General features: G+C 37.9%; 2 protein-coding genes across 4 annotated transcripts; both read left to right on the forward strand.

Annotated features, from left to right (window-relative positions):
- The first annotated feature begins 334 nt into the window (after window positions 1-334).
- On the forward strand, window positions 335-21,978 carry LOC146476151 (diacylglycerol O-acyltransferase 1-like). 3 transcript variants are annotated; one of them, XR_014865644.1, is made up of 19 exons: window positions 7,651-7,921; window positions 8,032-8,119; window positions 10,806-10,846; window positions 11,556-11,641; window positions 12,049-12,101; window positions 12,584-12,686; window positions 13,204-13,317; window positions 13,625-13,702; window positions 14,274-14,377; window positions 14,552-14,590; window positions 15,149-15,190; window positions 15,623-15,667; window positions 16,129-16,241; window positions 16,860-16,925; window positions 17,030-17,117; window positions 17,431-17,493; window positions 18,422-18,562; window positions 19,539-19,778; window positions 19,878-21,978. XR_014865644.1 is itself a non-coding variant. In XM_085114698.1 (18 exons), the coding sequence occupies exons 1-18, from the start codon at window positions 403-405 to the stop codon at window positions 19,539-19,541; spliced, it is 1,335 nt and encodes a 444-aa protein (XP_084970824.1). In that variant the 5' UTR covers window positions 335-402; the 3' UTR covers window positions 19,542-21,978. The 3 variants fall into 3 exon arrangements, 2 of the variants coding, with proteins under 2 accessions (XP_084970824.1, XP_084970823.1); XM_085114698.1 differs by lacking the exons at window positions 7,651-7,921; window positions 8,032-8,119 and adding exons at window positions 335-470; window positions 758-845 and having other exon boundaries at window positions 19,539-21,978; XM_085114697.1 differs by having other exon boundaries at window positions 19,539-21,978.
- LOC146476152 (transmembrane protein 45B-like) lies at window positions 2,822-5,522 on the forward strand. Its single transcript, XM_085114699.1, has 2 exons — window positions 2,822-4,778; window positions 5,181-5,522. The coding sequence occupies exon 1, from the start codon at window positions 3,380-3,382 to the stop codon at window positions 4,385-4,387; it is 1,008 nt and encodes a 335-aa protein (XP_084970825.1). The 5' UTR covers window positions 2,822-3,379; the 3' UTR covers window positions 4,388-4,778; window positions 5,181-5,522.
- Window positions 21,979-22,493: the final 515 nt, after the last annotated feature.

Consider the following 22,493-nt stretch of genomic DNA (forward strand, 5'->3'; position numbering starts at 1 on the left):
GTAAGATGGTGGCCTCCGTCGTTTGGAATCTCGAGAAGACCCTGGGAATAACGCTGAGCCCGCGTTAGCCTTGCGGTTCCGTTAGAAAGACGGGAAAGAAACTGGGAACGAGGCTAAGGTGCGCGTGCACTTTCTCTTCCAAGTGATTTTTGAAGGTTTTTTTTTTTTGGCTTTTCTTAGACCAAATTTCAAAATAAAGTAAATCTTGAGAAGACGATTCCAGCAAACAACTTCTCGAAAAAAGCGGCAAAAAACTAGGAATACCAAGTTAATTTTTAATTACCTTCGTTAGTCACGAGCTAAATTGTGACGTCACAGTAGATAACTGCTCAGTTCGGATAAAATTTGCTGCATTGATGAGTTGCGGAATTTAAGAGAGAAAAGATGTAAATTGTTTGCCAAATGTTGACTATTCCTCCGTTGCGGGAGACTCCTCCCCCTAAACGGGAGAAACTTGGTTTAAATTCACGGTAGGTATACGGTCTTAATTCCGTTTGAAAACAACCGGCCTTTTGAAATTTCTGCAAAGTTGGAAAATACTTAAATTTCGCGATGGTTAAAACAAGGCATCGAACAAGAAAACGGATCTAAGTAGTTGTTATGTTTTTTGTTTTTTCTTTTTGTTTGTTTGTTTGTTTCTTTGTTTATTGTTTTCTTCCCCGCCGATCTTGCTTTACCATATCGTAAAAACACCAAGCGAGCGGCCCAGTTGCTAGGCGAGTCGAAATTAATCACTGATAATTCTCTAAAATTCCAGAGTTCACAGTGTCCAGGATTCTATTATCAGCTGGTCAGGAAGCTTAGAATCGTTCAGAGGATTTGTTAATTTGCTATTCCTTCTTGGGGTAAGTGAAAATTATCATAGCGTTTGAAACTGAAAACTTGAGGGAATCACAGTCGGATTCTCTGATGGTGCACCGGAAAATGAGCAAACTAAAGATTGCGCGATAACTTTAATTTTGTCCTTTAACTTTTCCAATTACATTTTACCAAGAGATTGTGACTTTATTCTCGATTCTTTCACCTTCAACGTATTTGACTGCAGCCGATTACCCTTGATACCAGAGGTTCATTTCGTTTCATTTTGGCGCGCGCGATAAACGCGCCAGAAGAGCGTGTGGCAGACAAAGCGCAACAGTGGTACCTGTTCTTGGTCCTCTCTTTGGTAGAAATGATACAGGGGGCCTCAATCGCAATTCGTAGAGTTTCGTTTTATTAAAAAAAGGCTTAACTCCTTTTAAACAACGCCAGCCCTCCTTGTCCCATGAATACACCATACAAGGATTGAAGTAAACATTTTGCGGCAAAGACTGCTTCAATTTTTATTCAGTAGGAGAAATATTGCAGGATATGCTTTAAAAGTTTCCATTTACTTTGTCTTTCACCAAGGCTATACAAAAAAGTTCCAGAAAAATTTAAGAAGCAGAAAAGTTCAGCGATAATTTCAATTAATTTTCTTCTTCGAAGGCACACTTAGCTATTTAAAAAATGAGTTTGGTTTAAAGCAGTCGATCAAAGGCCCGTTAGGCGCGCAGTTAGGCGGATATACTACAGTGGTCATTTCTGTTTATCAGAGGGGAAAATTTACCATCGTGCCGAAGTTCAAATAGCTTAAATTGTTAAGTTAAATATTCTGGCATTAAAAAATTATATTTTCAAATGAATAATGTACTTATAAAACGCGGCTCTTGATTAAAACAAGATGACAGAACAAGCTTGAAAGGTAACATAACTAAACTCTGTCTTCGACACCAGCAAAGCTACAAGTAGCCACTCTACTCTTTCGTCCATGGGATTTTTTTGCGACACGACTGACAATCGGCAATGGGGATCCAGCTGTGCTCTCTTCCTTAGTAATTTTCGTTTCTTGTATTTATGTTAACACTGTATAATTTCTGGGCACGAATAAAAGATTGTTGTTGTTGTTGTTGTTGCTATCACTCTACGAGTTGACTGGAGTCATAACATCTATTTTCACAATATTGTAACGTTCTTGATCTCGTTTCAATCCCCGACAAATATATATATATATATAAATTTTGACAAATCCTTGTAGTTGGAAGTCTTGTCCCACCAGTATCTCGCCTGTTTATTGTAAGCTCCTTCACTGAGTTTAAGGTGCCTCTGTAGAACCACAGTGAGTTTATTCGCTGGTTGAAATAAGTGATAATTTATTCATCATGTATTGGCATAAGCTGCTTCCTCGTGTTTACAATAAAACTCCCATTGAAAGCAGTCAGCTGTCTATTACTCACGCAGTTGTCAACATTGTCAGTGTTGTTGATTCAATCTGTCCGCTATTATAATTATCATGTGACTTCTCTTTGTGTTCGGTGGGCAGCTTGCTCATCACAAACGACAAAGAACAAGCTTAAAGTACAGCGAACGCAAATACACCAATAAACCATTTCCAATATATTAAAATTCTAGCTTAGGGGAATAAAACAAAAGAAATTTTAAATTATTCATCTCTGAGCCTCATGCAATGTTATTTCTGTTGCTTTATTCCCTCAAGCCTCGTAGCCAAGCTACTAAGAACAGTACATTTCCCAGGCTGGGAGTCAGTTGCCGCCGGCTCGCTACACATGATGGTCATGGCTGCATATTCACCGCAAAATTTGGTAACGAACCTCTGTGGTCGATAGTTCTCGTCTGAAGCCAAATTTACCGAGATTTGGCTGCCGCAACATCTTGTATCCAACACTAGAGTACATATAAGCCGCGCAACAGAGCATGTCACAAACTGGTCTCTAGGTCTTGGTCACGCCCACGCCTTCACGGAGGCCAAATTACTTATCACCAGTGTTGACTCAGTTTATAAAACCACCACAGTTTCTTTTGAAACTAAACCCCTTTTCTCTACGATGCGCTTTTGTTTGTTTGTTTGTTTGTTTGTTTTATTTTGTTTCGTGCATGGAACAAATTAAATCGGTCAACGAAGCACGGCCAGCTAATATAAATGATGACATTATTTTTCTCGAAGTCTGTTTCCCGACCAAGCTGTTGTATCTGACAAGCCAGTTTTTAACAAAGAAAGACTTCTCTGCATAAGAATAGGGGGAAAACCTTTAAATTGTCACTCAAATGAAGCTTTGCTCAAGCTGTACTTCGAATAGTAATCATTTGGGCGGCAGCCGAACAGATGGAATGTTTCTAACGTATATACGTAACCAATATAAAAAATTGCAAGTATAAACATGGCCTGGGGGTTAAACGAAGCACTAACCATTTAAGAGTTTTCTTCCTTTCTTTAACAGTCATTCCATGTTTCGTTAGGGCAACAATTTTTGAAGCGACTTTCACCGTGCTGTAAGTTGACAAGTGAATCGGGAGGCTATGCTGTTGTTGTTTCCACGGTGTTCAGCTTTACGTCTCAAGTATGCCTTTGTTATGCATGGAGCTAAAATATATTCAAACTAAACGTGGCAAACTTCACGCCAACAGCATATATCAGGTTGTCAGCCTTCTCACACGCACATTTAATTTGCAGTTTTGCGCTGTGAACTCAGTTGTGAGAGTTGTTCCACAGCCCAGCGACATGGGTTCACTCATTGGCCATCTTGTGCCGGGTTCAATGTTTATACTCATCTCTTTGTGGTGGTTTGTTGGCGAGATCCTGCAAAAATGCCAAACAAACAAGAGTAGTAACGCAAAACAACGCTCTAACTCCATACAACCTGTGTGGTACTTGTGTCCCAGCCGGAGGGTTTCAAACCACCCTATTGAGCCCGTCATCAAAGTCGCTCTTGCTGTGCTTGGTGTGCTAGGCGAGCTTCCTGTTTCAAAATCGTCAGCTTTATTTGACGAGAATGGAGAGTTCTTATCCATCAATATTGATAACTACGCTCACTCCGTCATGTACTGTTTCTTCGGCTTCACAGGCGTCGTCGATCTTGTTATGTGGTATAACTTGCTACCCAGTCTTCCGCCCAAATTCGATTACTTGATATTCTCGTTGGCCCTTTGGATTGAAGGATTTTTATTTTACTTCCATCTACACGGACGAGACGAGCTAAACGTTCGGCTGCATACAATTCTTTACGTTATCATATTCGTCACTGCCGCCGCGTTTCTTTTAGCGGTGATTTATGATCAATTTATCCCATTTCTTTGTTTTTTAAAAGCTTATTTGTTTAGCTTACAAGGCAGCTGGTTTTTTCAAATTAGCTTTGTTCTGTTTGGGCCAAATCCGTGGAAAAATACTCCAAGCAATGTGGAGTTTCTTGGAATCGCGTTTGCAGTTCACGTGCTAGGCTTACTTGCTGCTCATTTGATTGGCCACATTTTCTGCCACCAGTGTTTTATCAAGAAACTTCGGCTAGATGGAGGACTGTTGAATGACAGCTCAAGTGAAGAAACTGTTTCTATGCTGCACGAGCAACCTTAAGATGGATTTTCACTGTCGGGTAAAGTTTACTCGCCTATGGACGTCAGTAAAGCCGTTGTTCAGTTAGTCGATGCGAGCTGCGTGCGTAAAAATAAAAAGCTAATCAGCGCTCAAGGTCAAGCTTAATATGTTATTTGTGTACGTAGAGCCATTTATAAATTTACATCCACACCCGCGACAGGAAGGGAACATTGATGATAAACATTTGGAAAGACGAGAAAAGGAATGACTAACAACACTGACAAGGAAAAAAACAAAGAGAAAACTGCGTGTAAATCAATACACCATTACTTTGAGTCAATGTAATTTGAAATAAATTGATCGATAAGGGGAAACTGCGGTACTGCCTCGGCACCAGGGAGCAGAAACGAATGTTTTGTTTATCAGCAGAGTTGATAACTAAAGGTTAATTGGCCAACGTAATGTGATTCAAATGCTGGTGTTTTGAGCGTTAGCAGAGCGAATACGATTCGCTCTGCACGAAAGGCCAATTAACGTTCTAAACGTCAGCATTTGAATCTCTTTTCTTTTTGCCAATTCACCTTTAGTCATCAACTCTGCTGATAAACAAAACATTAACTTCAAATAAACCTCAGGCAACTGTTCAACTGTGCTTAAAACTCATTTACAGTTGAGCTGATTCGTTTGCGTTTTTGCAGTCTAGTCATTTGATGTACAAAACAGATAATTAGTTCACTGTAAAACAGGATCGTTAAAACCACTTCATTCTAATCCAATGAACCGTGATAACCCGGGCGTGATAACTGGTAAAGCTGATAACTCCCTCACTGAGAGCTGCTGGGAATTAATTATATTTTGGAAATGGGTCAGTGCCTCTGAAACCGCCCAAATTAGCTGCAGTTAACACTTTGATCATATAAAATGAAATATGCATTTTCCTCAAAACAAAGTACAAGAGGCCGGTTTTCGCGCGTTATGCATGACCACGGAAAGATGGAAAATGAAGCGAGACACTACAAAGCCGGACCGGTGCGTGCGACGATCTTATGACAGAAGATCGGGCTGCAAGGAGTTCAGCGTAGCTGTGCCAATGTTATACTCGACCAATACAAAACTATCTATAGCCCCATCCACACCAACAAAACATGTTTGATTAAACCAGTTTTAACAAAATGAAAGTTGGTAACAGAAAGCTCAACCATTGGCTTTGACATAGAATTCAAGTAAACTTTAACTGAAGCTTTCATTTGTGCTAAGTTTGTAGTCAACAAAAATCCGAAAGCAGCTTTTACGAAGCTTTTAAACGTGTTTAAGCCCTGGTGTGAATGGCCGGGGCATATGCCGCCTCTGTAACAGACCTGGTGAGTAATCATTTTCGCCACGAATTTGTCGAAAACTCTACCGTACCAAGGCAGACGGAAAATCCAATAGAGCGTTGTAATTAAAAACGATTGCACGAGTAACTGTTTGTTCAGCTTGTTGCCCAGTACAATACCATATGAACACAGTCCAAAACTGAGCGGCAACGTGTGCTTTTCAATGTACAGTCATCCTTTAGATCTACTAGTTTTGTAGTGAAACTGCACACCAGCGGCGAAGTACCTCTGAGAATTTGGTACTGTTCGTGACATACGCACGATTTGCGAACGTGGAAAGCACTATTTTGGGGCGTCTGGGTCCTCTGGGGGCATGCCCCCCCAAGAAATGTTAGCTTACAGCCGAACCTCAAGTGGCCGCGTCACCACGCTTGGGAAGGAGGGGGGGGGGGGGGTACTCCAAGGAAAATTGGGTAGGGGTGTGCGGCCGGCTTCCCAAAACCCTTACCCTATTTATGACCAAAATCTGCCATTTTCCCTATCCTATTTATGACCTGAAGTAGCTTCTTCTAAAAAAAAAATCGAACCCAGGACTAGAGTGCAAAAATTTATACCCTATTTATTACCAAAACGGCGGCAAAAAGGCTAAAAGCGATACTCTATTTATGACCAAAACAACCGAAAAACCATACCCTTTGGCGCCGCACAAACCTATATAGCCCATATAAGGGAGTCCCCCCCCCCCCCCCCCCCGGGAATGCAGCCTCCAATCCACACTGAATTCAAAGTTTTACTTCTAAGTGTTGTGAAAATTCTATACGCGCTGGTTCAGTAAAATCGCAACAAGAACCATATAAAGTAAGTCGGTCAGTACTTATCATAGTATAAAAAAAAAAAAAGATGTTCGTAATTGAAGAAAAGAGCGTTACTTTAAAAAATCTTGCAAAAACTTCTTTCGCTGTAGAACACGGAGTTTCAAACGGATCAATCAGATCGTTTCATAATTTCTATGTTGATTTATGGTTTACAGGGTTTATTGGCAAAACATCAAGACTATCACTTATAATTTTGGCATAGTGACAAGACGATAATGGACGTGTGTTGGAACGTTTTTTATCAGTTGTCAACTTTTTCGGACTCTTAGCTGCATAAGGCCAGGCAGCGTTTTCAAAAGAAGGCCAAACTAACTGCATTAATTAAATGCTTGGTGATCGCTTACTAGGTACTGAAGCATTAGGAGAAGCGTTTAACCTGAACTTATAAAGAACACGGTTTGGGAACTTTGGCAACTGACCGCTTCATTGGGAGTAGTGTAGCCGCTAAATAGGTGGCCGCTTTATTGAAAAAAAAAAAATAAAATAAAATAATAATTCCGGCTTGTTCAGACACGCAGATGTTGGGTAAAACAAATTTTAAAGGCCAGCTCTTAAAACGGGTTTGGAAAATAGCGCTCAATAAGGACATAATATAAACTACAGACTGCACTGCGGCGGAGGCGGCGAACTTGGTCAAAATAAACAAAAAAGACTAGAATAACTGAAATATATTTCAAACCGTGGATACCTTTATCTAGTAGATAAGTCGCTAGTCGATAAAAAGTATCTACCAACTGTAGCCTTTAGAAAACTGTCGGTACCGACCTACCTCCCTGGTGAGATTTTTACCGCTCCACCACCCCCTCCCCCCAGCTAAGTCTGACTTTTGACTTTTGTACTTCAGTTACGTCAGAAAAAAAGTAAGATGCACAATTTTCTGAACGCAACGTTTGCATTATGTGTTCATGATCCAAAATAAAATTCAGCGCGTCCACAGAAGCGAGACTTCTGGGTACCTCCCTGAATTTGATATTTGTTTTTGTCCATACTTTGAAGAAGTAACGTCTAAAAAAAGTATCGTTTAACTTTCATCTGTACTGGTGAAGTGTTAATAACAATAATAACCCTAAAAGCTTCTGGTATAAACGAATAATGGTACGGAGCACAAATGATTTCAGATAATGGTTTCCCTCCCTCCCTTCCCTGATATCAAGAAATTTTTTCACCGCACGGTGTCACGTGTTGAATTGTTGACATCATTTGATCAGCGGTCCAAAGGTAATATGTGATCGTGCAGAATCGATAACAAAGGGGAAAGGGTGAAATTTCTCCTCGACAATCATGAGTTCTCCCACGTTGAGACGGCGATCATCTTCTAAAAAGTTGGACAAGAATTCGGAGACAAAACCCAAGACGAAGATAGGCGATATATATGAGCACCCGTAAGTTTGCGTTTTATTCTTTCCAAAGTCAGGTTTGCATTTGATTGTCGGCAATATCAACATTCACATTTGCTCCGACAAATAAAATTGGTTCTTCTCTAAAATTCCAGGGTTCACAAGATTGAAGAATCTCTTCTAACCTCAACGAGTGGTTTCGAAAACTACAGAGGGATTGTTAATTTATGTCTTATTCTACTGGTAAGGTTGAGGACTTCCCTCTCGCCATAATCCAGGTTTTAATCCGTGGCCTATTTGGAAGCTTTTCATTATCAGCTCGAGATTTTCGGGAGTTTATAGATTTTCTGGTTTAATTTCCGTATATCCTTTCCTACAATAACGTAAACGACGCAGCGGATACAAATTATATTAGTTTTTGTAGACAGATTAATAGAGTTGAATGCTTGAGTGGCTACATTATAAATTAGCTGATGAGAGTAATGTTTATCTGTGGTTACTTCTGCATGAGCATTTATAATATTACTGCTCCTGCAGAGCTGCAGTGCAAGTTGTGGTTGGTCAGATCAACTTTTGATCGAAATCATAGAACAAGTTCTCAATTTGAGTGGCTGTGTATCCATTTTGCATCAGCAACGAAATGTGTCAAAATTCTATTGTTCTTTATGCAATGAAACAGCTTGTGACAGCACTCAAGCAGTTAGCACTACAAATCAAAACACGAGGCATTTTCCTCTGTAACTGTTACCTCTACTCGAACATATCACCATGACTCACAGGTCAGGAAAATAACCAAACAAGTCAAGGCAAACATTTACTTGAGCCATGCAACAAATTTTCAGCCTTGTGGCCCACATAGCCAAGTGTTAAAGTGGAGGATTGCATGGATTACGTTTGATTTGATGGCAATGGTAGAGTACTTGAAAAAACAGGCCCAATTTTATGATTATTGTTGCATGTGATGTGACGTAACCCCTTGAATGTTTTTCATGGGCAACAGGAAAGAAAATTATCTGTACTCGGTGATTTTGCATGTTTGTAGGGAATAATAATGTTAAGGATAATAATAATTATAATTATACAGCCAAAGCTGTGCTTGCAGATTTCTCCACTTACACACTTTTTTTATAACCTCCCGAGGTTAAGGAGACACCTCTCGTAAGCAGAAGCGGACACCTTTTTGGACCTTTCAGGTGCTAAAATAAACTCCCATAAGCGTACAGACCTCCTGAAACTTAAGCTAATAAGACAGATCCACTCCATTTAACCTACCTGATCATAGTGCAAAATGTAACTTCTACAATCCGAAATGTCAGACTCCAGAAAAAGCTATTACCTCCAGGATGTGGTCAATAATATTGTTAGCCACCAAATCAATAATGCTGTACATGACTTTGATAAAATACAGTAGTTTATGTATGAACGTTGTTGCTGGAACATGTAACTCAGCGATAATTGAGACAAAACAAGAGGCAACATTTTTTCTGTACAAGTGTCCCATCAGCAAAAGCTAGCATACATAAACTCCTTCCTTGCTTAATTTCTCTTTGAGTCAGATACAGGAAAACGAGTTTCCTTGAAATGCATACTACAGCAGTAGCAGGGTACCTCCACACTGCACCAGGCAGTTCTGTTTGCCCATTTTCCAGTAAATTATTGTTACTTTTGCAGAGTTTGTCAACCGCTTCAGAAACTGTGAGAGCAACATTGACATGAGCTTTGGAACATGGCTAACAACTTCTTTAAGAACATGGCCAAAAACTTCAGTTTTTATGCCATGAATTAATTGTTGTTCATTTTTAGTTTCTAATTGTTAGTATTATATGTACTTGGCCGTGAATTACCTGTAAACTAGCTGATTAAGCTAAGCATAAATCCCATGTTAAATAAAGTATCGTATTGTATCGTAACTTCAATGGCATCTGTAACTTCACTTACAGTAGGTGTTCTGTAGGTCATCGCTCTGTTTTTACGTTTAATGCCGGTCTTTCTCTTCTTTTTTTTTTTATTAATTTCAGACTCCCATTCCTCCATGTGCATGTGGTAACCGCAAACAAATGAATTTGTGTATACGTGTAAAATTTGTGACTGACTTTGTCCATTGAATTTGAAGTTCTCAAGAGGTGTAATTGACCTACAGACTTATGTGTAAAAGTGGGCGATAGCAATATTTAACATTAAATTATTTGACTTTAAATAGTGCTGTACGTACAGTTCATTGTATTATTAAAGCATTTGAGGTAGAAGGTGTGACTGACACACCCTAACCCTGTGGTACATTAAGCCTTTCAACCTTCCATAAGCAGACACCTATGCCAGTCCTGTGGCACTTACAGGAGGTTCTACTGTAATCTTTATACTTGGAGCCCGCATCACAGATGTGATATTCAGTGGGGCGCTGTAGATTGAAAAAAGAAACAAACAACAAACACCTTAAAAAATTCAGAAAGGGAAATCCTGAAGAGAATGGCCATTTAAAACAAACTAAGAACATGTTCTTTGACACATTGCTCAAAAGAGCAGAAATGAGTCCATGAAATACTAGTCTTCAATCCTACACTGTACACAGCCGTTATTAGGGTTGTCTTGCAATGCTTCTCTCCACTTAGCCTAACAGATGAAAGTAGACATTAGTGGGAAGAAGTGTTGCCTGTTTATCCCAACAATGGCTGCATAGGAGACTAATAAAAGAGTGGTCAAAAGGTTCCATTCTTGGCTGGGTTGTAATTTATTGTTTTGATTGCCTGTGTTTTGGAATTATTATTTTTATTTTCATTATTTTGTTACTTTACATTGTGGAAAATTGATATTCTCTAGCTTACTCATCACCACCTAGAGAGACCCTAGGAATATTACTTGTAATTCTGATTAAATGATTTGATTAACTGCTCCATTGTAATGTTTTTCTTCCCATTATTGTACATTGCAGATACTGTCAAATTTCCGTGTTGCATTGGATAATGTATTGAAGTAAGTTTAATCAGTAATAATCAAGCCATGTGCATGTTTATACTGTACATGTAAAACTGGTTGTGTAGAGTGTTAGTCTCGGGATGTGTACCGTATGTTGTGGTTCAATTTTACCCCTGGTTTAAATTTTACTTTCCATTGCTTCAAAATCATCATCATACTTTACATTACCAATTACCCAAGAACAGTAGCAAGATAAAATTGAAACCAAGGATGAATTTGATCCACAACATACACAACAGCTGATCAAATTATGCAATGTAGTTTTATGATGAGACAACAACATGGTCACATATTTATTTTATAGTTATTTAATAACATACATGTATGTTTCTATCAACTGAAGATGAACATTGCTAATCGCCCACCTCATTTATAACTAATTTGATCATCATGTAAGAATTACATGTAGTATGGTATATTAATTGCTAGGTGTATGTAACTATGTACAGTTATATTACAGTAGAACCCTCGTATATAAATTTCCCATTATAACAAACAGTATTCTTCAGCCCAGCCAAAGTTGCAGTAAAATATAATGTCAAGACAAGTGGACCGAACCCTGATATAATGAACCCATTAAAAAAGGGGACACAATTCTGACTTGCATTCCACGGCAAAAGACTGCTGTATGCGTTGACTATATCTATCTTCTTGTATCCAATGTGCGTTCATGGAATAATATATTTAATTATTGTGTTCCACTTAGGTATGGATTGCTTATTGACCCTGTCCAAGTTACAACAATATTTTTGGAAGATCCATATCGCTGGCCCTCAGCGTCATTGGTTATCTGTAAGTGATACATTGTTACATTCTACATGTACAAATATCATGTAATTTGTAAGTACTGCATTACAAACATGGCATAGTCAAGTTGTTATCTTTTCACAATATTATTATATTAAATAATGACAGCACATATTAATAACTCAATTTCAATCCAGGTTTTTACAAGGCATTTGTTGAGTGATATTTAATAAATTATTGCCTAAATGTACTTTTAGTACCTGTGTTACATTTTGTAGGTTAAAATCATCCATTCAATCTTTTGTAATTAGAAGTCACCCAATTCAACTCCAGAAACAAAGTGGGTGGCTATTATTTATTTTCTCTTTTCCAGGATTGATCATCATATCTTATTGTTGAGACAAGTGGAAAAACTTTTAATTAATTGATAATAATTTATTCCTTTTTATCAGTTTCTAATGTATTTATTCAGCTGACATATGGAGTAGAAAAACTTCTATCTAAAGTAAGTACAGTGCCTTAAATTATCGTAAGTTAAATTATTAATAATATATACATTAAATTTAAATTCAGGTGCAAAAATAAAAACAACATTATTAAAGTACTGCAGTTACTTCTCAAGTAACTTTTTCTTGTAAGATTCTGGAAATTATTGGACGCAATTAATATATAGTACTACTCACTAAGTGTTTAATAGTTATTTAATTAGCAATTCATTTCGTTCGCTAGTTTGTTGTATCAATATTTAAGTTTCAGGTGTAGGTTTAGTATGATGTAAGAACTGTACATAACACTGGCCTGTACTAAATTGAATTTGCGCATTAATTTATGAATAGACCAGACAGAAGAAGTATCTCTAGAGACATCATTAGTTCCACAGAGAAATTTGCCCAATTAATTTTATTCCACCAATTTCAAAATGTGTAGGGCTATGTAGTCACTTTTATTCACAGTTTTCAGGATGGCTTTTGAATTTGTTTTTTACAGGGCAAAATATCTGAAAGGATGGGAAGATACCTAAACATCTTCATTTTGTTGTGTACTCTTGTTGTTCCAAGTACTGTTGTTTTGGTTTACCATCCCCCTCCATGTAAGTACTGCGGTTAATGGAGAGACATCCATTGTTAAATCTCGAAGTTTATAAATTCCTCTTATGGCACATTTACTATTAGGATAAATAAATGTAGTTAGGAGAATTTGTTTTATCAGCAACACTTGCAACACTTGCAACACTTGTCTGGATAAAGGAGTAAAATGTCAAGGAAAAATTTTGTGCCAGTTTACTTATTAATAAGTACTTATTAAAAATTAAATAACAATATTAAATTTGAAAATTCATTTTATCAAAATGTAGTAATCAGCAAGGTTCTAGCCAGCAGGATATCCAGGCATTCTGTGGAGGCCCACTTACTTGTGAAAAAAACGAAAAACAACAACAACAACAACTCCAGCGTGTGTTATAAGTCCATTAAACATTTTACCAGACTCATGGCTTAAATTAGGATGCCCAGTTTTCAATTCCTGGCTAAAATCCCGATTCTCTTTATTTATTTCCCTGTGGCGATGTACGTTATTAAAAAACTGAAACATGAAATTTTGTGTTTTAGGGGCAGCGCTGATTGCAGTCATGTGGTACACAGTTGTCTGGTTAAAGTTGATAAGTTACATCAGCGTGAATATGTGGAACAGATTGGGTTTGGTAAATGCAAGTGATAAAAATGGTAAGTAAATAAGTCGTCTGAATAGTAACAAACATTAATTTTTTGAAAACAAAGGAGAAAAGTACCTGTCCACCTGATGCAGAGTTAACATTTTGAAATCTTAGAAAACCCATCAAATATCTTTAGTTATCTATTCAGAATTCTCTATACTTCATTATCAAAAACACAGTCTCTCTTTGGTTTCTGGTTATCCAAGAAAGGTTAGAAAACAAGTTGATGGTAAAAACAACATGACTGTAGATCCTTAAACCAGCGGTAATGCCATCCATGAGTTATTAACACTGAAAAGCTTATTTTTGTGTTACAGGAACAGAAGATAAGAATGATGTCACTAAAAAGGCAAATGTTGAGCAAGTTATTTATCCAAATAACTTATCACAAAAGGGTAAGAATCAGTGCAAGACTGATAACACCTGACGGCATTAAAATACACTAAGCATTGCAGTTGGCCAGCACAGTGGTGTACATTTTGTGCCACTGATGATTTCAGTGTTGGGAGATCTTTTGTAAAGTATGCTTAGGTGGTTAAGTACAGGTGAACTTAGTGCAGCACTTGACTGCATAGTTGACAAAACTACAGTAATATTGGCGACTGGCCATAAAGTTAGTTGATGTGAAGGGATTTTTTCAGTTAACAAAAATGGCTGAATGAGGTTTTATTTTAATCAGAGAGTAGTGGCCAGCTTACATGATGACCTGGTCAAAAGTTCAGGCAAGATACATGTACATGTACCATTGAACACTCGACCAACTCCTGCTGTATGTAATTCTTGCAGGTCGATCACCTTGGACTTTAACTTTTTGCATAATAAGGGGGTGTGCGTAATACATGTAGTAGTTATCCATTATATACGCTGTAAGAGTTAACTCTAGTTGTTATGTGGAAGTTGTGTTCCAACGGAAACCTTCTGTAGACCTGGAAAAACATTTAATTGTGATAATACATTTTGTTTCAGATTTGTATTATTTCATGATCGCCCCAACACTCTGTTATGAACTAAACTTTCCCAGGAATACACGAATCAGAAAAAGGTTCCTAATGAGGAGACTGGCAGAATTTGTAAGTCTTGTGCACAAGCCACTTTATATTCACTGCATGCCTGTGATGGCTGTTTGCATTAGTTCATAATAATATTCTTCATAAAATGAGGAATAAAATAATGCTTTTCATGCAGGTGTAGTCTTAAAAATTATTTTAATAAACCTTGTGACTCTTGTTTTGTTCCTCTTGCAGTTCTTTCTTGTTGGAATTATTATTGGAGCTGTCCAGCAAGTAAGGACAATAGATTTTGTAGAGCTAGAGCTCTCAAACTGTAAATAATGTTGTTGTTGTGAAAAAATGAATTTTGATCATTACATTGAGGTTTTCTTCTGTCAGACTTCCCCTTCATAAACACACTACAGTGTACATTGTATACACCTGTAACTCTAAAGATCGTTATTGTAGCAAATTACTTTTGTAAATGGTTTGAACCCAGGAGTCATGTCATAAGTACGTAAATTATGATCATCTGGGTGAGTGTTACTTTTAGCTAAATTGCATTGTGCTCTATGGTCAACCAATAATTTTGCTAGACATCTACATGAACTTTAACCACAAGCCTTTGTAATGTGTGGTTCCAGGATATTCCCCCCCCCCCCCCCCCAATAAAAAGGGTTTTTTTAGTTTGACACCTCCCACCCCTCTAAGTGGCCCTCCTTCCTTGTGGAATTGGTACATGTAGTAACCTTCCATGGGGGCAATACATGTATGGATATAATTAAATTCCTGAAACCGCACAATACACACAAATTTAGTTTGATTAAACCTTGTATTGTGTTTTCTTTGTAGTGGATAGTTCCCACAGTGAATAACTCTCTTAAGCCACTTAGGGTAAGTTTGGCCATTAGATTATTGTTGGTTGCAAGCAATTTCACTTTGTGCTGTTCATTAAAATTATAATTATAGGAGATTGTGTTTCAAAGTTTTTGTGATACTAACAATTCAAAAATCTAACACTGAATACAAGCCCCCCCCCCCCCTCTCCCCGCAACAACAACAACACAAACAAAAACATATTTAAACAAGCTCCTTAAAACTTAGACCCAAACATCCTTCCCCATGCAATGTCAGGGCTACATGTAGCTGTTTTAAGTTGTTGTTAAGCTGTCACATTTAGTAGTTTTAGTCTTCTTGTTTTCAATCTCAATCTATTTTTAAATGCATTAAATTATGTCCAATAACACCACCCCCCCCCCCTCCCCCACCCCCTCCTACTGAGCCCAAAATAGTAGGCTAAACTTGTATGTTTTATTTGGTACACAGGACATGGACGTTGGAAGGGGGCTGGAAAGACTAATGAAATTAGCAGTAAGTTTAATATTTGCAAGTATTTGGTTCAGTGATCCCCTTTTTCACCTTTTCTGTATTGATTACTGCAATGAAATATTTTAAATTCACGCCACTTTTTCCTAAGAAATTGTTTTGATACGCATTAATTGAAGCGCAAGTACTGAAATAGCCGACGTTATTAAGAGTATTAAAATTTTAGGTTTGGCTATGAATGCTACTTGCGTCGATCCAAAAGCAAAAGAAATGATGATTTTCCATGCTATGAATCCTCGAGGACGTTTCCCGTTAGAAAACACTGGGTTTCCATCACAGTTTTAAATCTGATTTAATTTGAAGGCGATTTAGCCCTCCAAACAGATTTTTAATGAAACAAACCTTTCATCTCCTTGTTAGTATTCTTGCCACATTTCCTGCAATGGAATATACCAGACCTGTGCCAATTCTATGTTTGTAATGAATTTTATCTTTCTTTTTCCAAGATACCCAACCACTTGATCTGGCTGTTATCATTTTATGCATTATTTCACAGTGGCCTTAATATTACTGCAGAACTATTAAAGTTTGGGGATAGAACATTCTACCGAGACTGGTGGTATGTATTTGGTGACCACATGCAGCTATTCAACCAGAAAATTCCCTACGCTCACTGCTTTCCAAACTACCATTAAAAAGCTACCCCCATGACCGACCCCCCAGACCCCACCCATGAACGTCGGGCTACGTAGCAATCGTTTCTTTTTCAAGCGAGCGTACGAGGCAAACGAAAAAGTTCGGAGAGGGGGAACAAGCAAACAAGCCTCCTATACTCTCGGAAAGGAGACCACACGGCTACGTGCAAAAGGAGCTTCACGTTTGTCGGGCCACATTGGTGGGAGGCGAGTGCTCCCACCACAGCACCATCCCTGCTCCCTAACTACAACTAAAATCACTGTCTGGATAAAAAAGAAGTAAGATGGGTCTTGAATGCCTCAGCACTTGATTGGGCTGTTACTTCAGTCGGAAATAAGTGAGTTCCACTCTGGTAGTTCTTCCATAAAAACTAAATTTGCAAGTACTACTCGCAGGGCTTAATTGTGTAAATCTCTTGGGATGGTATTTTGTAGTTATTTACTGCTTTGGTATAACGTTATAACGATCACTATTCGAGGAAATTAGCTTTAGTTGGTCTCGGTCTTCAATAGTAAACCATTTCTTAATTTGTATTTCCTAGGAATTCACCAAATGTGGCCTATTTTTGGCAAAACTGGAACATACCCGTCCACCGCTGGGCCAGAAGGTACGCATACACGTTTATGAACATATTTTAACTGGAGTCATGTTTAGTGACTATTTTTAAATTCCTCACTTGCTAAATGCCGTTGTTTTCTTATCACATTTCAGGCATCTTTATCTTCCTATGTTAAAGTCTGGTTTCTCTTCTCTTCAAGCTCAGATCGCCGTATTCCTACTTTCAGCATTTTTTCACGAGGTACTGTAAATTTATGATAGAGTTCACCGATCAATCGTGCGGATTGGCACAATTTGACAAAGAAAGTGAGTAAGCGGGCGAATATCGGAACGATTTATAAAAACCCGGTGGTAGTGCTACAGTTTTTTTTTTTTTGAGTCAGTCCGGTTTTCACTCCGTGAAAAGAGTCAATGTTCAGGAACTTTCAGCAAAGTCCGGATACTCTACTGGTAACACAAGGCCATATCAACAACAAGCTTACTTTTCATTCATAAAAGCTAAAATTAATCGCTTGGATCTGTAATTTTCTTACAGCTGTTTCGTTATTTTACAGTTCCTAGTAAGTGTTCCACTGAGACTATTCAGATGCTGGGCATTCTTGGCGATGCTTGCGCAGGTAAAATGATCAACATCTTACTTTACGTTACTTTATAAATACAATTCCAGGTAAACGGCTGTGGAGAATTTAGACATTAATATGTGTAAACCCTCGACTGTTGGATATTAATCAGATTAATCTGATTAATCAGACGTGTGATGATTTCAAGCTCTACTTGCAGCCCGTGTGAAGAAGAAACGATCCTCACCTGTCGTTTCTCCACACGACAGCCATGTAAACTTGCGTTATGATAACTTTAAAAAAATCATATTTTTTCGAGTCTTTTCCTTTGCAAAATAGCCTTCAATTGTCCGCTTGTGTAACCACACTTACTAGTTCTTACGGTTTCAGCCAGTCGGTAATTTTGATATCTCGAGCGTATAAGTCTTGATGAGGTTTGCTTTTCATTATTCAACAATCACAATGTGACATCATGGGCATCAAATTAATCCGCAAAAAAATGCGCATTTTTTACTTTCACGTTTATTTTTTAGCCAATTCTTAATTCGCAATCAGTGTATTCTATTCCACAATTAGAAATTCTAAGTATTCTAGACCAAAGGAGCGTTGTTTTTTAATCCTGTAAATTGTCCTTTTGTAATGCACGTACAGTCGCTTATTAGCCATACCAAGCTTACTGAAGACTTGCGTGGTGATAGTATCAGTGGTATGAGCAAATGCACCAAAAATATGACTTAATGCAATATGCAACTTCATAGTCTCCCCTTCGCTACTACATAATAGTTATTCATTCATGAGGTGGCTCACAGAAGCCCTTGGTTCAGGTTCTCGTCTGATTGGTTTTACCCCGTAACACAATCAGAACGTTCCAGATATAATACTGGCGTTCGCGCTTTTATGATTTTCATTGCCATCCGATGTAGTCTATGGCTTACGAAGTTTTAAGTATTAAAGAGTTTTTTTTTTCTTTATTATTTCATACCAGGTTCCGCTGCATTTGTTCGTAAAGTATTTTCTTGGAAAGTATCCCAATTACAGTAATATGGTTGTGTGGTTCTCAATCATCATTGGTCAGCCTCTCGCGATACTCTGCTACTTTCATGACTACTATGTGACCTCCCTACAGGTTTGTATTCTTGATTCGGCTTTTTCAATTGTTACACAGTCAGAGAGGCGAGCGTTATTTTCCTTATTTCGATGGTATGACTGTCACTATAGGTTTTGGACATAATATAGGCCATTTCCGAGCTGCTTTGAACCTCAATGTGAAAGCGAGGCCTTAAGGGCAAAGCTTTACATTTGAAAATTAGTTTTTATTCATATACAAACTAATGTTCATACGAAAAGCTTTGCACTTAGCCTCGCTTTCGTAGAGAGATTCACAGCAACCCGGAAATAGCCTATTGGCAAAAGGGATTTAAATGCATTTGTCGAAAATGGCGGATTTGACCAAATTTATCAGAGATCGTATACAACCAGTGTCAATCAAAATTCGCTGTTACACTTTCCTCTCTCACCCCTGCTCAATGTTGGATGGTGCTTGGAGCTCGTGTCTTCGTTCAATTTGATCAACATCGCCGGGGTGGGAGAGGACGGAGACACGTTTATAACAACGTTCAACAAATTGTCACTGGTTGTAGTTAATGCAAATGACTTGGACACGTTTGTAGAAGAAGGATTCTTGTTGTGATTCTTCCGTTGTGACATGACATGTTTATAGAACTAGAATGGCTGATTTGACGAAATTGGCTAAAATGGCCAGAAATGCGGGTAAATTGTGACAAAATTTCATCACCAAAAAAGGCGACAAACTTGTTTTGTTCTCGCAATTTCTTTCTTTCTTGTGGGTCATCTGTGGTCAGCAGTCATTACAATAAATGTAGCAATAATAACATCTAAATTAAGATCAATTTGTCCAGCTTAACTTTGAAAGGACGAAGTAAAATCTGACTCAGATACAGCCATTGGCCAGATTTTTATTCCCTTATTGTCCTAGGGAAAAAGGAAAATTGATCACCCACCTTTATATCTCCCTTCCCGGTTGAAGAAAATGTATTATGACAACATCAATTAATAGCTTGCTTTGTTTTTTGTTGTTGCAGTAATGTACATTTTTAATCTTGTCGACCGTCCTCGATCACTTATCAAAGCTGCAAAGATCCGTATATAAATCATGAAATGAAGATGTAGTATTTTATCTTATTCTAAAGATGCTGTTGATCACAAGGAACTGTAACTTATTTCTACTTGGCAAATTTCGCATTCTTATTTTGTTATTTTAATATAATTTATTTTCTAGTAGAACTGAAGTGCACATGAAAAGAGTAATTACTACTGCTCAGGTTTATATCAAAGGTTAGAGTTTTCGTCTGGCTATGAAGGCTTACTTAGCGTCCGTCTTGGATATTTTTGAGGTTAATACCTACAAAGTTTAAGCAGAGGTCAAGTGATTGGTTGCGGTTACGGTGGCTTGCTCTTATTTATTGGTGCATTAGTGGCATTTTTTAATCGCCGTTTTTTGGCAGAAAAGATTTAACTGATTTATTTGAGTTTCGGCACCCAAAATGAAAAATGTTTGAACTTTAAGAAAATTATATTTATTATGTTATGGCTCTAAAAACATTTGAGATATCATATTTTCGAAACTCTATTTTTACAAACAAATGCTAATAACTCTGAAATCCGACGACTGATTTTTTTTTTATTATTTCGTCAAATAAGTCTCCAAGCTTTAAAATTCATATCTGCAAGTTTCATGGCAATCGTGTATGACCATACAACTCGTACAGTGCTGTTTAAATTGACTCTGAAAATGCTCTGCTTGTGCATTTGTGTTAGCTGACACTCAAATAGTGGAAGAGGGTAGCCAGGCTGTCTCTCATCTGAAAGGCTAATGTTATCCAAAGCTCCATAGGAAGAATCTAGGCAATCGGAAACATTCGGCAGACATAATAAGCGTTACAAGAAGTTGAATTTTTTGCTGCATGCAAGTCGAGATAAAGTATCCTATATACATCAGAGTTACCGCGTTTTTGTCTTTTGTTGCCCCCAAAATTTTAGCATTGGAGAATACGGTGTCAACAGAAAACCCGTACCAGTTTTTTGCACCACGCATTCCCTTTTCGCGGATGAATAAAGCTGCTTTTCAGTCAAGTACTTCTTAACTATCCGCTTTTCAACTGCAATAAAAATCCTTTATTTGCTTGATGATATATTTACGACTTCTGATTTTACTGAAACATTCTTCACTTTCTTTTGGGAAATAAATATTCAAATACGAGAAATCGCTGTCCCCAGGTGGCAAACGGCCCGTGGGGAATGTGGCAGTAAAGCCAGAAATTTTGATTGTATCATAACGCAAAAGGTTTTTCGCCGCATTCTAAAAGCGAATGATCAGAAGTACTCGACAAAGCAGCTTTTGTTGCCTCAAAAAGGGAACATGTGGTGCTGAAACTAGTAAGGGTTTTCCTTAGACTGATGAATATAAGATATTGTAATTCCACCTTGCATACAACTTAAAATCATGCTTCTTCTAGTGCCAATTGTGTTGGCAGTAGGTTCTTAATTGCTCTGTTTCTTTCAATAAAGCTTTGGGTAACAGTCTGGCTGTACTCTTCCGCTGTTTTGTGCGCCAGCTAACACAAATGCGTTAGCATAGCATTTTCAGAGAAAATTTGAACAGCATTTTATGTAGGAAGTTGCACGGTGATGATTGACTTGAAACTTGCAGATTAGAATCTTGCGAGCCAGAGGGTTTATTTGATTTGATTTAAAGAAGCTGATTTTTCAAAAACTTTAAATACCGTAACAAATAAATAAAATCGTCTAATAGTTTTTACATTTCTTATTAAGGATGCCAAGACTCAACAAAATTGGTTGAACCTTTCCCGCCAAAAAGCTTGATTTAAAAATGTAACCAACACTTCAGTAAATAGGAACGGGGTTAGGGTTATAATCCGCGACTACAGGTTGAAATGAAACACTGGTTGACCGAAAGTACGATCAGCGCTCCAGTTTACGAGAGCGACTTACTAGATGGACAGATCAAACATGCGAACGATCGAGACACATGGATTGGTGAATGGACCGATCATTCTATCGGAATGATAGATCGATCGATCGATGGAATCACCGATCATTCTATCGATTCGTGTATCCACTAATCGATCTATCCATCTAGTTATTCGGCTCCAGAACAGCTGCCAGTACTTTTCACGCGGAAGAGACAGTTCACCGTTTGAGGTGCATCTCTCGTTTTACGGAAGTTTCAATAAAACCCTGAAGTTTCTAATCTTAACCCGAACCCCAGTTGAATACTTAGCCCCTGACGAACGTCTCTTTCAAACTCCTAATGTCCGATGTATTCACTATTCTGTAAACGAAGTTTTAAAGTCAAAGTTTCTTTCTCTTATCGCCAGTCATGGACGCTTATTGGCAGATAGAGTAAAAGCAACTTGTTTTTGGCATGTGCACTTCAGTTAACAGAGATGATATAGACAAAAGCGCGATTGAAGGAAATAAAATTATGATTGTGTTTTTGTATGTGTTTTATCTATTGGTGTGTCTTGTGTTTTATACTTACAGTTTTATACTATTTTAGCGAACTTTTGGTGGGAGGGTGAAGAATTGCTTTAACAAAGTCGTAAAAGCCGTTTAGAGAGAGAAATGAGCCGCAGCTAAGCTTAGTCGCGATATTCCTGCATAAATGCGTCGAAAAATGATATTTACGTCGCGGCTTAGATTAGCCTGGCCTTCCTACAAGCAGCATGTTTTGGTTTATCTCCCGCCTTAGCCCAACTACATTTTATTCTAATTCTATATTTTAAAAGCATACCATAAGCAAAATGGTGATTTATTTATTGTTGAAGAATCTGTTTTATAATGTTCAGAGGTGAACGATGCCCACATATAGCAAATGCTAATCGAGACGAATATGTTTAAATGTTACAAATTTATAGGTTAATTTTTCTTCGCGTAATCAGAAAAGTGAAAAAGCTATGCTGACAACAGTCGTTTTCATAAGTTTTATGAATCTACAGGCTACAGTTACTAATCCC

The sequence above is a fragment of the Pavona decussata genome, unplaced genomic scaffold (genome assembly GCF_977016875.1).
Source record: "Pavona decussata unplaced genomic scaffold, jaPavDecu1.1 SCAFFOLD_78, whole genome shotgun sequence".
Lineage (NCBI taxonomy): Eukaryota > Metazoa > Cnidaria > Anthozoa > Scleractinia > Agariciidae > Pavona > Pavona decussata.

What these genes read in the sequence shown, in the direction of transcription:
- LOC146476152 (XM_085114699.1), top strand. Translation starts at nt 3,380, where the DNA reads ATGCCTTTGTTATGCATGGAGCTAAAATATATTCAAACTAAACGTGGC.
- LOC146476151 (XM_085114697.1), top strand. Translation starts at nt 7,821, where the DNA reads ATGAGTTCTCCCACGTTGAGACGGCGATCATCTTCTAAAAAGTTGGAC. An exon ending in TAGAAAAACTTCTATCTAAA is followed by an intron (nt 12,102 to 12,583) that starts GTAAGTACAGTG and finishes TGTTTTTTACAG; the next exon opens with GGCAAAATATCTGAAAGGAT. An exon ending in GTCCACCGCTGGGCCAGAAG is followed by an intron (nt 16,926 to 17,029) that starts GTACGCATACAC and finishes ATCACATTTCAG; the next exon opens with GCATCTTTATCTTCCTATGT.